The following is a 15,927-nucleotide window of genomic DNA, read 5'->3' on the forward strand; positions in this document are numbered from 1 at the left end:
CAGAGACCTGGTTAACAGCAGAAATGCCAGACTCTATTGTAGGTTTGGACAATTTTCATCTGCTGCGGGCGGATAGAACGAGAGAATCCGGGAAGAAAAGAGGTGGAGGTCTGGCGGTGTATGTGAACACGAGCTGGTCCAAACCCGAACACTGCACAGTGAAGGAACAGCTATGTAACAGGGATATTGAACTATTGGCTATTGGCATGAGGCCATATTATCTGCCCCGGGAGTTATCACATGTGATTTTGATCGCAGTCTATGTGGCCCCGTCTGCTAATGCTGAAGATGCTTGTGAAGCACTGCTCTCCTGCACTTGTAGGCTGCAAACACAGCATCCACAAGCTCTCTTCCTCATCTCTGGTGACTTTAACCACGCTTCTCCCTCTTCTGTTCTACCAACATACACCCAGTATGTTACCTGCCCCACCAGAGAGAATAGAACATTGGACTTGTTTTTTGCCAACACCAAGGAGGCTTATTCTTCTTCCCCCCTCCCTCCCCTGGGCAGCTCGGACCACAACCTTGTACATCTGAGGTCTGTGTATGAACCCATCGTGCGCAGGCAGCCTGTGGTGTCCCGTGAGGTGAGGATGTGGTCTGCTGAGAGCGAGGAGGCTCTGAGGGACTGCTTCAGCACCACTGTCTGGACTGAGCTTTATGACCCACATGAGGAGGACATCAACACCATCACAGAGTGCATCACGGACTACATCAACTTCTGTTTTGAGAACATTGTTCCCTCCCGGACGGTGCTGTGTTTTCCAAACAACAAGCCATGGATTAACCGTGAACTGAAGGCTCTGCTGAAGGAGAAGAAGAGAGCCTTCAGGTCAGGGAACAAGGAGGAGCTGAGGACTGTGCAGAAGGAGCTGAGGAGGAAGATCAGGCAGGCTGAGGCCGGCTACAAGAGGAGGATGGAGGAGCAGCTGCAGCAAAAGAACATTCAGGGAGTGTGGAGGAGCCTGAAAACCATCTCGGGCTTCAAAATCCCCCCTGCCCAGACAGAGGGGGATCTACAGTGGGTGAATGATTTAAATGCTCACTTCTGTAGGTTTGATCGGTCACCCGCCCCTCCCCCTGCACAGCTGCATGCTCCCTCTTCCACAGCTGGACAATGCCCTGCATCTGTTCCTCTTCGCTTATCTGCCCCGGACCATCAGCTCCCCACTTCGCCTGGACTCACCCATCCCCCCAGCACACGGTCCCCCTGCCAACCACTGACTGTCACAGCAGCACAGGTGAGGGGTGAGCTGAAGAGGATTAAAGTGAGGAAGGCAGCAGGACCTGATGGCATCAGCCCCAGGCTCCTTAAGTCCTGCGCAGATGAACTGTGTGGAGTTGTGGAGCATGTCTTCAACATGAGCCTGAAGCTGAGGGTGGTCCCACAGGTCTGGAAGACCTCCTGTCTGGTACCTGTGCCTAAGACACCGCGCCCCAAAGACCTCAACAGCTTCAGGCTAGTGGCTCTCACGTCCCACCTGATGAAGACACTGGAGCGGCTAGTCCTGGACCACCTCCGCTCCACCGTGAGCTCAGCCATGGACCCGCTGCAGTTTGCATATCGGTCTGGCATCGGAGTGGAGGACGCCGTCATCTCCCTGCTGCACCGCTCTCTCTCTCACCTGGAAAAGCCTGGCAGCTCTGTGAGGATTCTGTTCTTCGATCTTTCCAGCGCCTTCAACACCATCAGCCGCTGCTCCTGAGGGACAAGCTGGAGACGGCTGGTGTGGAGTATGACCTGGCAGAGTGGATCCTGGACTACCTCACAGACCGACCCCAGTTTGTGAGAGCCCGGAACTGTGTGTCTGACACTCGGACCTGCAGTGTGGGGGCGCCCCAGGGCACTGTCCTCGCGCCCTTTCTCTTCACCCTCTACACTACAGACTTCAGACACGACACGGACAGCTGTGTCCTGCAGAAGTTCTCTGACGACTCTGCCATCATCGGACTCATCACGGACGACGATGACGCGGAGTACAGAGGACTGGCGCAGGACTTTGTGGACTGGTGTCAGCGGAACCACCTCCTCATCAACGCGGGGAAGACCAAGGAGATGGTGGTGGATTTCCGCAGACGCCACCCCACTGCCCACTCACCAGTGAACATCCAGGGACGGGACATTGAGAGAGTGGACTCATGCAAGTACCTGGGTGTTCATCTGAACCACAAACTGGACTCCAGTCCAGTTTGTGGTTCAGATGACACACGCACTGTACAGGAAGAGCCAGAGTCGGCTCTACCTCCTGAGGAGACTCAGGTCTTTTGGAGTGACAGGGCCACTCCTGAAGACCTTCTACGACTCTGTGGTGGCATCAGCCCTCCTGTATGGTGTGGCCTGCTGGAGCAGCAGCATCACAGAGAGGGAGAGGAAGAGGCTGGACAGAGTCATCAAGAAGTCCGTTCCGTAGGTCTTTCCTTCCTGCTGCTGTCAGACTTTATAACAAAAACTGTTAGTACTGAACACTCGCAATACTGACCTAACCTAATACTGATGTGCAATTCTGTCATATGTGCAATTGCTGTTGGAATTCATGTGCAATTACTGTGAAATTCATGTGCAATCTATGTGCTGTCGTGACACATATTCATGTGCAATTACTGTCGGGATCACATGCAATGGTATTTATTTATTTATTTATTTATTTGTCTATGGGAGTTTTTATTTATTTATAGGAGATCTTCTACTGAAAGTGTTTTTCAGACTTCCTATAAGTGATCTGTTCTTCTGTATCTACCTTTGTATCTACCTGCGTTGCACCAATGAAATTTCCCCATGTGGGACAATAAAGGAATATCTTATCTTATCTTATATTGTATATTTTATGGCCATTTGCACATTCCACTGTTAAGCAACTGAAGAGATTATTCATAGCATTCAATACATCTGTTAGTTATATTTGTTTGTGTAGTTGTTGTGGATTTCCTCAGCAGATAAAGATTGCAGGAAGGTCAGGAAAGCCACATGACATAGAAGTTTTCAAATTATGTCTTGCTTAGAGGTAGAGCTGAAGGTCTAAATACAATTTTTCTGGAAAATATTGTGGTTGCAGTTAAAAATCAAGATTCAGTCCACAACACACATTTTTGACACATCTAGTATTAACATCTGAGATAAGTGAAATATGCTAAACTAATGCAAAATCTCTTGGAGCATGTTTGCTGAGGTCTAAATCACAGGGTTACCAGGTTTTACATTATTCTTAGTGGTTCGTTAATTACATTTTACTATCAAATAGACTGCAATTTATAGTGTATAGTACAATGAACAGAAGAAAGTTGGGTATTTGAGCTGTTATCTTTTTTACTTGAGTTGTGTTTAATTAAACAATGTCTAAATCATTACAGTTCTAAAAATCAGCAGGTTCCACCTGGTGGGCAGGGCTTACGCAAGTCAGAGTAGGATAAATATCTGAGTTGGACTCTTGGATGAGAGTCAAAACGTTTTGTTTTTCAAAAAACAGTGTCCAGATGAGATGACTACAACTGAATCTTGTTCTACAAATACTGTTTCTATCACTTTATCTTTTAAACTTACAATTACATCAATATGTAGCACAGCTAGAAGGGTCAAAAGCCTCATCAGTTAACACCACTCCAACTTGTGCAATGACATAGTAGTTAATTATGAGAACGTTTTCTCTCAGTCTCTCATTCGACAGCCCAGTACGGCTTTGCTTGAGGATAAGTGGACCTGCTCTTTCATCCCAGCAACCTATTACTGTTGTTTTTTCATTTATCATGCACTCACACCCCTGCCTCCCCGCTCTTTCCTCAGGGACGGACCTGACCAAGCTTCGCCGCAGATAGGTCAGTTCAGTGGGAGCTCGGTGCAAGAGGGTGTGTCCACCACCGCCAATCAGATCCTCATTAAGTTCCACAGTGACTTCAGCACCAGTGGTTTCTTTGTGCTTCACTACTACGGTAACATCCCCTTTGATAACATCTAAGCAAAGACCTTGTTACACAATATGCTGTGACCATTGTTTGATCCCCTTACACAGCAGAAGCAGAGCTTTCTAATCATTATGTGGCCTTTCTCCTTTTTGTACAAAGTGCTGCAGTTAATGATGGATATGTCCTTTGCTCTATTTAGAAGGGGGAAAAAACTGTTCAAAAGATCTTAAAAAATCTGCGGTCTTTGCTCAATTAATAATTTTGAATGGTCATGAAAAATGAATATGTCTGCATATTTTGTGATTTAATAGGCATCTGTGTATTTTTAACAAATGTTATTATTTTGTAGCTTACCAGCTTAGAACTTGTCAGCCGCCCCCACCTGTTGCCAACGCTACCGTACTAACCGAAGATGACCAGTTCGAAATAGGTTTGTCTTTTTCATTTTAGTCTTTTTTTTTTTTTTTTTTTACATTTTTCATCCAAATGTGAGTACATTAAATTAAACAGGAGCAGGCAAAAAAAAAAAAAATCTTTTCAATCAACAAAAACTCTTAAAAGCACTTTATTCCATGTGTGTAGTCTATTTCTAAGAGACTAATTTTCCGATTCATAATTTAGTGTTCTTACACATTACTTTCACTAAATTGTGTGGCTAATTATCTCCTAATGTAGTCCATTTGAATACCGTAGTCAGTGCTGACGTAATTAGCAAAGTGGCATCATATGGATCATATGGCCTGTGGCTGTTTCAGTGTCTGGCAAAGCAATGAGGTGTTATGCCTGTGACTTGTTTGTGTGCTTGTCCTTTGCACATTGACACTGTAATATAATGAAGTGTCTTTAGTCTGTCTGGCTAAAGAGATGCCAGTCTTCATTAGCAAATGCGCTGTTGATTACCATTCGAGCTGTGTTAACGGTTCTGTGCATGTGTGTGTGTGTTTGTGTGTCTGGGTGAAAATGACCTCACAGGGGACATTATCCGGTATACGTGCCAGCCTGGTTTCACCTTGGTGGGCAATGAGATTTTGACCTGTCGGCTTGGAGAACGACTGCAGATGGATGGACCCCCGCCAGTTTGTCAAGGTTGGTTTGTTTCACTGTCAGATTGGACACAACATGTTTGTTTTGGGACACGTTTCTGTCTATGCATCTCTTAGCTAAGTGCACTCACTTCTAGCTGTTGAGTATAAAGGGTTGGAAACAGTGCCGGTTTCTAACTCACTGATTGGGTGGGCGGACAGAAAAGTTGGTGGGCAGTTAGAGAATTCAATACACGGTTTCATATCCCCCCATTTTTTGCACAGAAAGTAATCGCGTGACCAATTTTGGCTTTGTTCCATGTTTAGATGACTGGATATCATGGCGTTGTGGTTCTACTCATTTAGAGTGTGGACTTGATTGATAATAGATTGTGTATTGTAAATTTTGCTTACACTTTCAGTTTGACCAGTCGGAATCACAGACACAGAATGAAAACTCCAATTATGAAAGTCACATCTGCAGATAAAAGACAACACAGGAATGTTAATATTGTTTTGCTTTTATGCAATCTCTGCACACTGACACCAGCGTCTGTGTGGATGAGTTTGGATGAGCGGGTGCACTTGTTTTAGACACAGAGGTGAGGCGTGGGACGGACACAGAGGTGAGGCGTGGGACGGACACAGAGGTGAGGCGTGGGACGGACACAGAGGTGAGGCGTGGGACGGACACGGAGGTGAGGGGTGGGGTGCGGGACGGACACGGTGGTGAGGCGTGGGGCGGACACGGAGGTGAGGGGTGGGGTGTGGGACGGACACGGAGGTGAGGCGTGGGGCGGAAACGGAGGTCAGGCGTGGGGCGGACACGGTGGTGAGGCGTCGGGCGGACACAGAGGTGAGGCGTGGGGCGGACACAGAGGTGAGGCGTGGGGCGGACACGGAGGTGAGGCGTGGGGCGGACACGGAGGTGGGGCGGACACAGAGGTGAGGCGTGGGGCGGACACAGAGGTGAGGCGTGGGGCGGACACAGAGGTGAGGTGTGGGGCGGACACAGAGGTGAGGCGTGGGGCGGACACAGAGGTGAGGCGTGGGGCGGACACAGAGGTGAGGCGTGGGGCGGACACAGAGGTGAGGCGTGGGGCGGACACGGAGGTGGGGCGGACACAGAGGTGAGGCGTGGGGCGGACACGGTGGTGAGGCGTGGGGCGGACACGGTGGTGAGGCGTCGGGCGGACACAGAGGTGAGGCGTGGGGCGGACACGGAGGTGGGGCGGACACAGAGGTGAGGCGTGGGGCGAACACAGAGGTGAGGCGTGGGGCGGACACAGAGGTGAGGCGTGGGGCGGACACAGAGGTGAGGCGTGGGGCGGACACGGAGGTGGGGCGGACACAGAGGTGAGGCGTGGGGCGGACACAGAGGTGAGGCATGGGGCGGACACAGAGGTGAGGCGTGGGGCAGACACAGAGGTGAGCCGTGGGGCGGACACAGAGGTGAGGCGTGGGGCGGACACGGAGGTGGGGCGGACACAGAGGTGAGGCGTGGGGCGGACACGGTGGTGAGGCGTGGGGCGGACACGGTGGTGAGGCGTCGGGCGGACACAGAGGTGAGGCGTGGGGCGGACACGGAGGTGGGGCGGACACAGAGGTGAGGCGTGGGGCGGACACAGAGGTGAGGCGTGGGGCGGACACGGTGGTGAGGCGTGGGGCGGACACGGTGGTGAGGCGTCGGGCGGACACAGAGGTGAGGCGTGGGGCGGACACGGAGGTGGGGCGGACACGGTGGTGAGGCGTCGGGCGGACACAGAGGTGAGGCGTGGGGCGGACACAGAGGTGAGGCGTGGGGCGGACACAGAGGTGAGGCGTGGGGCTGACACAGAGGTGAGGCGTGGGGCGGACACGGAGGTGGGGCGGACACAGAGGTGAGGCGTGGGGCGGACACAGAGGTGAGGCGTTGGGCGGACACAGAGGTGAGGGGTGGGGCGGAGACAGAGGTGAGGCGTGGGGCGGACACAGAGCTGAGGCGTGGGGCGGACACAGAGGTGAGGCGTGGGGCGGACACGGTCGTGAGGCGTCGGGCGGACACAGAGGTGAGGCGTGGGGCGGACACGGTGGTGAGGCGTCGGGCGGACACAGAGGTGAGGTGTGGGGCGGACACAGAGGTGAGGCGTGGGGCGGACACAGAGGTGAGGCGTGGGGCGGACACAGAGGTGAGGCGTGGGGCGGACACAGAGGTGAGGCGTGGGGCGGACACAGAGGTGGGGCGGACACAGAGGTGAGGCGTGGGGCGGACACAGAGGTGAGGCGTGGGGCGGACACAGAGGTGAGGCGTGGGGCGGACACAGAGGTGAGGCGTGGGGCGGACACGGAGGTGGGGCGGACACAGAGGTGAGGCGTGGGGCGGACACAGAGGTGAGGCGTTGGGCGGACACAGAGGTGAGGGGTGGGGCGGAGACAGAGGTGAGGCGTGGGGCGGACACAGAGCTGAGGCGTGGGGCGGACACAGAGGTGAGGCGTGGGGCGGACACGGTCGTGAGGCGTCGGGCGGACACAGAGGTGAGGCGTGGGGCGGACACGGTGGTGAGGCGTCGGGCGGACACAGAGGTGAGGTGTGGGGCGGACACAGAGGTGAGGCGTGGGGCGGACACAGAGGTGAGGCGTGGGGCGGACACAGAGGTGAGGCGTGGGGCGGACACAGAGGTGAGGGGTGGGGCGGAGACAGAGGTGAGGCGTGGGGCGGACACAGAGGTGAGGCGTGGGGCGGACACAGAGGTGAGGCGTGGGGCGGACACAGAGGTGGGGCGGACACAGAGGTGAGGCGTGGGGCGGACACAGAGGTGAGGCGTGGGGCGGACACAGAGGTGAGGCGTGGGGCGGACACAGAGGTGAGGCGTGGGGCGGACACAGAGGTGAGGCGTGGGGCGGACACGGAGGTGGGGCGGACACAGAGGTGAGGCGTGGGGCGGACACAGAGGTGAGGCGTTGGGCGGACACAGAGGTGAGGGGTGGGGCGGAGACAGAGGTGAGGCATGGGGCGGACACAGAGCTGAGGCGTGGGGCGGACACAGAGGTGAGGCGTGGGGCGGACACGGTCGTGAGGCGTCGGGCGGACACAGAGGTGAGGCGTGGGGCGGACACAGAGGTGAGGCGTGGGGCGGACACAGAGGTGAGGCGTGGGGCGGACACAGAGGTGGGGCGGACACAGAGGTGAGGCGTGGGGCGGACACAGAGGTGAGGCGTGGGGCGGACACAGAGGTGAGGCGTGGGGCGGACACAGAGGTGAGGCGTGGGGCGGACACAAAGGTGAGGCGTGGGGCGGACATGTATGTCTGATTGAATTTAGTAGTATTGTTTAGCTTATGTTTGCACACTAACAGGAGGCGAGTCCTGTGTGCGTGCCGAGACTCCTCCAGGCGTCAACTTATACAGACCCGGCCTTTCACTGCTCAATCTGATGCACGTTGAGGCGGGGAGCAAGGGGTTGGGAAAGACATCAGTTTAGGTGGGCAATGCTCAGCCTTGTCTGTAGCCAGAACTGTCCCCGGTATACCACCTAAAACAGTTTTTGTCCAGTTTTGTCGGTTTTGTCCAATTACTCCTCTGTGGAAAAGCTTAAAGCTTAAAGCATAAGGTAGTTTCTTATGTAGATGGTACTTTTAATAACTTGGTTATATATATATATATATATATATATATATATATATATATATATATATATATATTTCAGTCTGCCTAGGCCAGTCGCAATCACTGGCACATTCTCTGTTGATGCAGCGTTTAACAGACGGGTAGAAGCCCTTAAAACAGCACCATGATGACACACAGCTTGTCTTGGAACAAATCTGACCCAAAATCATTGACCTCCACATCTATAAAAACTGATGTATTTCTGTATACGCTGAAGTAATGTTGTGAAAAACACATTTCAGCAGCATAACAAGGTATTAGCTGTGGTCAGATCTATTTTGAAACAGATTTATTTCACAATCCTTGCTCAAAGAAGTTGATTGATGTAAAATCTTCTACCCATACTTTTTTCTCCATTCAAGCAATTGAAACAAACAGAAACATATGCGTTTTCTGCATGAGAGATTTTGTTTATACCAAAAACAAAAGCCATCAGCCAGGCTGTCGTGCCAAAACAGCATTTCTGAAACCTTCTATTCTGAGGATATTACAGGAGACAAAGACCCTGGAGGCCTTTGTCTACAAGTTGATGAGTATTTCTGCCCTGGCATGCAGAATGGAAAAATAACATTGTTCGTTTGATTGCAAAAATTGAAAAAACTGTGTATCTGTTACATATATTTTACTGACTATAAGAACCCGATCATTTATAATACAGAAACCAATGATTTATGTTTACCCATATACATCAGCAAATCTCATTTTTGAGTCATTTTTGGTTTAGTGTATTGATAAAGCTGCCCCATACTACAGCTTATGTCATAGCACTGAAACAACCTCAGCAGGTCAGTAAAATAACCATTTCCATTGTCTCTGCTTTGAAATATACTTTATATAGCTACAAACAATAACACCAGTAATTGTTCAAGTGCATGCAGACAATGAAGAATAATATATTGTCAAACACCTCAATAAATGAAGACGGTTGCATTAGGGGTTCACACGGTTCACACTATAAAACAAACTGTTGCAAATGCAGTCACTAGCACTCGGTTTAGATTCAGAAACGATTTATTCAACCATGGAAATAAATTATGCAATGTTAGTCATAACAATGGGACTCCTACAAACACTAAAAGCTACACTATTGCTACATTCAACAGCTTGTTATATCTGCTCTGAGCATTACAGTTTCATAGTGGAACTGTCTTTGGACGCTTGAGTTGGTAACTCCTTGTTTGACATTTTCATGGATCACCTCATTATTGTAGCAAAGAATTCATTACATTTTTCTGTGTGGGCTCTGAACTGTCCTTGTGCCACCTCCAGCATGAAATTAATTGCTCTCCTTGGGACATGTAAAGTTGAACTTAATTTAAGTTGACCTGCTCCTTGCATCTGAGAGACTTATGCTGCAGTTCAGTTGTGAAGGGGACAATTCCTATAGGTCTTCCTCCCCCTGGTTGTCATAAATTATATATGGTTGTACAAAATGTGTTTGTTTTTTTGTGTCGTTATAGGGCAAACTGTTCAAGTGTGACCTTATGTATGATTTGTAGTAAGACACTAATTTGTTTTAGGACACATAACTTATAAGACATATTTTCAGCACATGATCATTACATATTAAGTAGAGGTAGATGACAAAATAAATAGCTCAAACTCTGAGTATCGCGATTTTGATAATCAGAAGATATTTAGTCAATTCAATGAAAATGTCTTTAAATGTAATAGTGGAGGTTTAAGTATCATACAAATTGAATTGAGTACAAAAAATATAACCAATATTGTAATATGTTGTTTAACGTCAAAACAACAGTCAATGTCATAATGTAGTGCTCTTCCTATTATATTGCAATGCGTGTGTATTTTTATAATAACCTCTATTAAATTCCTCAGCAACATTTTTTACCGGTAATCCAGGCTCTGAAAAATACAATGTGACAATGACAATGTGTTATTGGTGCTAGTTTCAAGCTGACCCAATGTAATTGCACAATTCAAATTACTGTCAAGGATATCGACATGCATACAAATGATGTTGAAAGCCAAGAAATGACAAATACAAGTTTAATTTGAATATGTTTCCATGTACAAACAAGTCTGGACAATAAATATATATTACTCTCTTTTAGTTGAAAATATGACCAAAGTTTGGCTCAAATAAACTATCAAGGATTTAGTCAAAGGTGAAAGTAACAAACTGGCCAGATGGAAGCCAGATGGAAACAGTTTTACTAAAGACCTCATCCTGACGACATCATAAGCGAGTGAGTCTGCTCCTCCCTTGACACAGCAAACACACACATGTTATTCACAAAGGCAAAAGTAATGTGTCTGAACTACAGTCGTGGATGGATCATCTAGCCAGCCTTTTCCCAGTTGTATACAAAAAAGAGCTCTTAGAATACATTATTTTCTACTGTATTTATTTATTTTTTGCACATAAAGTATGAGAAATCATCGTGCCATTTAGGCATTAAAACAGCAGCAATTTTTTTTCATTTGTGCTCCAAAACGTTTTCTTAAAATATAATAATCCAGGGTGGAACGATCCCATTTTCCTGGAACATGATTTAAAAGCTTGGTTAAAGAAGGAAGGGTGAGCAGGATGCATCGTGCTGGGATGGATGAGGATTTTGTTCCTTGTTTGAATAATATTAGGTTTTGCTATTGGTCTAAATGAGAAAAGGGCCCGGGGTAGCTCTCCATGCAGCAAAGTATTTATTTAATGTGATTTTTATTTGTCAATGGATTTTTTGATATTTTTGTATACCTTTGTAAAAGCAGTGGAAAATGGTAAAGAGGCAGAGCTGGGTAAAGTAACGCTGAAGAGGTTGTGTTTCCTGTTTGCACTGAAGAGGATAGGAAGGATTATGAGGATTCTGAAGAATGTAACACACATGAAGTTGAAGAGGCTTCAGAAATGGGATGAATGATTTCATTTTAGGACTGTGAATGTATTATCAGTAAATCATGAACGCTATTTCCAAGATGTTGCTGCAAAATTGGCTGTTTCTGTAATTTTTCATATAACTCCACAGCAGAGAATATTTGGCCACTTCATTCGTATGCTCTAAGCCTCTTCTCTTGATATATGTCTAGATGTTTGCATTGACCTTTTTATTATGAACAGTTGTTCGCATTAACCTTTCATATGCGTCATGTTTCTTCACTAGTGGCTCAGAGACCTACTGATGCTACCGGCACAATCGACAAGAAATAGGAACTAGATGTCAGCAAATATAGAAAAATCTTTGAGCTCAGGCACACACCAACACAATATCCTCAGACAAGGTGCTGCCTCCCCCAACTCTACACTTTCATATTACCATCTATGGACGGGAGAGCAAACATGTTTTAGCTTTTGGTGTTTTACAACCAATGATACAGTAATATGTTTAAACTCAAATATGTGAATTCCCTCTTACTACATCTTGTCTTGTGCAGTTCATTTATTACCTCACTTCAGCGCTGACTCATCTTTTTATAAGACGATTTAATGTAAATGTCATCACACACAGATGAGGCTAAAGGTTAGAGAGAGGCCACACTGCCACACATTTGCGAAGGAGGGAAGATCAATACCAAAAAATACTTAATTTGAATAGCTTTTTCTTCACAAATTCCACAAATATAGTAAATAAACAGTTGGGTAAGAGTTGGGTAGTACTTGCTACTACTCTACATTTGCTACTCTGGCTTTGCTTGTCTTTTCTCTGTTCCAACAAATGATTTATTTTCCACATCACAGTTCAATGCCCTGCCCATGAGGTGCGTTTCGATTCGACAGGGGTCATTCTGAGTCCAGGCTACCCTGAAAACTACCCCAACCTGCAGATGTGCTCCTGGCTCATTAATGTGGAGAAGGGCTACAATATCACGCTGCACTTTGAGCTCTTTCAGACGGAAAAAGAGTTCGACATCTTAGAAATATTTGATGGTACGTTTTTTTGTGTGTCATCGCTGTAGTTGTACACATTCGGTCAGTCTTCCAGTGCTTGAAATATTGACCAAGGTTATCATGTGTTTTGCAGGGCCGAACATCTACAGCCAAAACCTGGCCTCTCTTAGTGGTGACATTGAGACCCCCTTCAGTCTGACCACCACAGGACACCAGCTGCTCCTGCGCTGGTCCTCGGATCACGGCACCAACCGCCACGGCTTCCACATCAGATACGTGGGTGAGTATCAAAGTATGTATCCAGCTTATCATCATTCTCTTTTTTATTAATACAATTTTAATTATTTTGTGCAGAGTGATAAAAGTCACTGGCACTTAAAAGCGTTCAAAAATAAAATAATTTACACTACCAACTTTTTTACCCAATAATTTATTTCAATTTATTGTCATGCCAGGACTTTTATCATAACTAACAATTTTGCCTTGTATGTTCTTTGCAGTATTCTCTGCATGAAGATACTATTTTAGTTTATGGATTTAAAATATGGGTATTGGTTTATTTAGCAGGGAACGTTTTCTCACTGCTAATCATGTGCAGGGAATAGGCTTGCATGCTATTTCGGACAGCTTAATTTCAAGTGGTTTTAAATTCCTAATTGCTTTTCTAATAAAAGAACGGGTGCCATGCAAAAGAAAAATAGAGAATCTTCTTCCATTTGAAACCCATCAATAATAATGAACAGCGCAAAAGGCATTAATCTTTTATGTTGTGTCCCTCCATTATGTTGAATACATGTGTGTATTGTGAGAACAGGCGGTGTGATAAATGTTGTATGCGCAAGTCCTTCTTGACTTGTTTTACTTCAATTTAAACTGACTTGTCCTCCCCGTGTTACTGTGGGTTCTCTCCGGGTTCTCCGGCTCCTCCCACCGTCCAAAGACATGCATGTGTTAGGTAAAAATTGGTGACTCTAAATTGGCCCTAGTGAATGAATGTGAGCGTGAACTGTCTGTAATGTCTATGTCTCTGTGTTGGCCCTGCGACAAGTTGGCCACTGTCCAGGGTGTACCCCGCCTAAGGCCCGAAGTCACTGGGATAGGCTCCAGTCACCCGCGACCCCAAAAAGGGAACAAGCGGTAGAAAATGGATGGATGGATAAACTGACTTAAAATCCTCAGAGTGTCCTTTCCTCTTAAGTCTCAGTGATCTTTTGGTAATTCTGATTTAGAATGTCTCAAAGCGTTTGCTGAGTTCTCTGCCCTCCTTTTTTGTATTCATGCCCAAGCTGCAGTGATATTAAAATAAAACTTTTGTAGTCCACTAGATGCATACAGTATGGTCATTTATAACAACCAGCTTGTGTAGCCATAAGCAAGACATAAACAAAATCTTTGTTGCAACTTCAAGCTTGTAAACTGAGGCATAGTGTTATTTTCTGTATGAAAATGTTAAGTCGATATAAACTAGTATTTTCAGATATATTTGGTTGTCTAATATTATGATGTGTATTATCTATTACATCTTCTAACTGTTCCCTTTGTTCCCCTTGTCTTGTCACTTCCTGTCACCCCTCGTCTACTGTAGCCATGTACTGCAGCACTCCAGATTCACCCCAACATGGCTTCGTGGTGAGTCAGACGGGTGGTCACCTCAACAGCATGGTGCGCTGGGCCTGTGACAGGGGTTACAAGCTGATCGGAAAGGGCGCAGCTGTGTGTAAGAAGACCGCCTTTGGCTACTACACCTGGGATGCCCCGGTACCCGCGTGTCAAGGTGAGCTCATCAGCTCTGGCAGCCTCTTATTTGTGACTCCAGTCTTGCCTCTCCCCTGTTCTTCTGGTCACTGCCTTCATAGCCCTGTGCACAGTGGGCAGACAGGCGAGGCATTTCAGGCAAGCGAGTATCTCAAGACCAAAAAACCTTTTATTGTGCTGGTAGCTGCTAAAATAGATGGCCTGATTGACAACCCGTAACCTGCCAGTGTGAAAGGAAACACGAATCAATTTTCCAATGCTCTTTGTCAATTTCCACTTCTTCAAATTAACTGCTAATTTGTGATTTGCATGCAGCTGCGGTTTGTGTTGGCTTTTATTTGTCTAATTAGATTTGGTGAATCACCATCAATGGTGTTGCACACATGTTAGCCTATGATTTTTTTCCCCACAAGAAAGCTTACTCTGATATGTGAAGCAAACAATGCTCTGTAACTTTGAATGCCATTGATTTAATTTGTTTCAACTTTTTAATTTTTTTTAACTTACTCGTTTAATCTTTGGCCATTCAGGCATCATACCTCACATTAATACATTTAATAATACAAGAAAATGACATTGTTTAAAATGCTGCCAAATTCTGATTGAATGAAATTGTATTAGTGTGCATTATGTTTATAATGTCTAGTCATAATAGTATCATAGTACATTCTATCTTGGAGTAACAAAGAAAGTCATCTACTGTAATGGTATAGATTAACCTGAAATTAGAGATTAAACTGGCCTCAAACTAGGACTAAACCAAGACAAGTGTAAATGGACCCTATCGATATGAAAAGTCTGCAACACTTTGAAAAGCTTGTACAACATACTCTGCAACATATAATTGAACATATTTCCATTTCCTCTAAAATCTGCCTTCTCATTGAATTTGCATATTGACCCTGTCCAACCCTCTCTTTAGCGGTGTCGTGTGGCGTGCCCAGTGCCCCGGTGAATGGAGGTGTGTTGGCTGCTGATTACTCGGTCGGCACACGGGTGACCTACTTCTGCAACAGCGGTTACCGGCTCTCCTCCAAAGAGCTGACCACCACGGTGTGCCAGCCAGACGGCACCTGGAGCAACCACAACAAGATCCCTCGCTGCATCGGTGAGCGCGGGACAACACCAGGGGCATTATCAAACCTTATGTAGAGAGACAGGTTAACCCATCTGATTTTTGCATTGTGACAGATGTCTTCCCAAACGATTAAGTTGAGTCATTCTGTGGTAAAAAAGTTAAAACTATGTGGCAAATGTCACAAAATCTAGACTATTGTCCCAGAAATTGCTGACGTTTTTGAAAAGTTGTTGTGTATTGCGGTGTGGACAGACGATGATTAAAATTGATTAATGGGATCGGTAGCAACTTTGTGACACTCTGGCCAATGTAAAAAACACCCATTTCCTTGCTGCTCAAGAATGAGTGTAAAAAGTGATTGACAATGTTGTTTACAAAGGGGACCTGTGTTTGGTCCCCAGCGTCAATATGTCTCAAAGCAAAACAGAACAAGTTTGATTTGAAACTCATTTGGTTCACATTATTAAACAGCTTTGTTGTGAGAAAAAAGTGTTTTATTGGGTGTGTTATACTTTGAGAGGCAGATCTGTTGTAATCTTGGAGTGAATAAACCATATTGACACATTCCACTCCGATAGCAAGGACAAGCTTGTTTTTGATGCGCTCGCAATTCAATGTTAACATGTTATTACTTGTTTGATAATTCTGTGGTTGAAGGAGAGACAAAGATTCACCCTGTGGTCAGA

The 15,927-nt window shown here is 46.6% G+C and overlaps 1 protein-coding gene across 3 annotated transcripts in view; it reads left to right on the forward strand.

Annotated features, from left to right (window-relative positions):
• The window catches only part of LOC140373520 (CUB and sushi domain-containing protein 3-like), a 211,921-nt gene that overhangs the window by 136,774 nt on the left and 59,220 nt on the right, over positions 1-15,927 (forward strand). For 2 of the 3 annotated variants that reach the window (XM_072460052.1, XM_072460053.1), the window contains exons 44-50: positions 3,779-3,924; positions 4,247-4,327; positions 4,870-4,983; positions 12,259-12,447; positions 12,542-12,700; positions 13,994-14,182; positions 15,086-15,271. In XM_072460052.1, coding sequence (XP_072316153.1) covers positions 3,779-3,924; positions 4,247-4,327; positions 4,870-4,983; positions 12,259-12,447; positions 12,542-12,700; positions 13,994-14,182; positions 15,086-15,271 — 1,064 coding nt within the window. The remainder of the gene's footprint in view (positions 1-3,778; positions 3,925-4,246; positions 4,328-4,869; positions 4,984-12,258; positions 12,448-12,541; positions 12,701-13,993; positions 14,183-15,085; positions 15,272-15,927) is intronic. The other variant, XM_072460054.1, reaches the window with a different exon arrangement.

This window comes from Eucyclogobius newberryi, unplaced genomic scaffold (genome assembly GCF_026437365.1).
Source record: "Eucyclogobius newberryi isolate DKJ021-1_F unplaced genomic scaffold, fEucNew1.0.hap1 SCAF_3, whole genome shotgun sequence".
Lineage (NCBI taxonomy): Eukaryota > Metazoa > Chordata > Actinopteri > Gobiiformes > Gobiidae > Eucyclogobius > Eucyclogobius newberryi.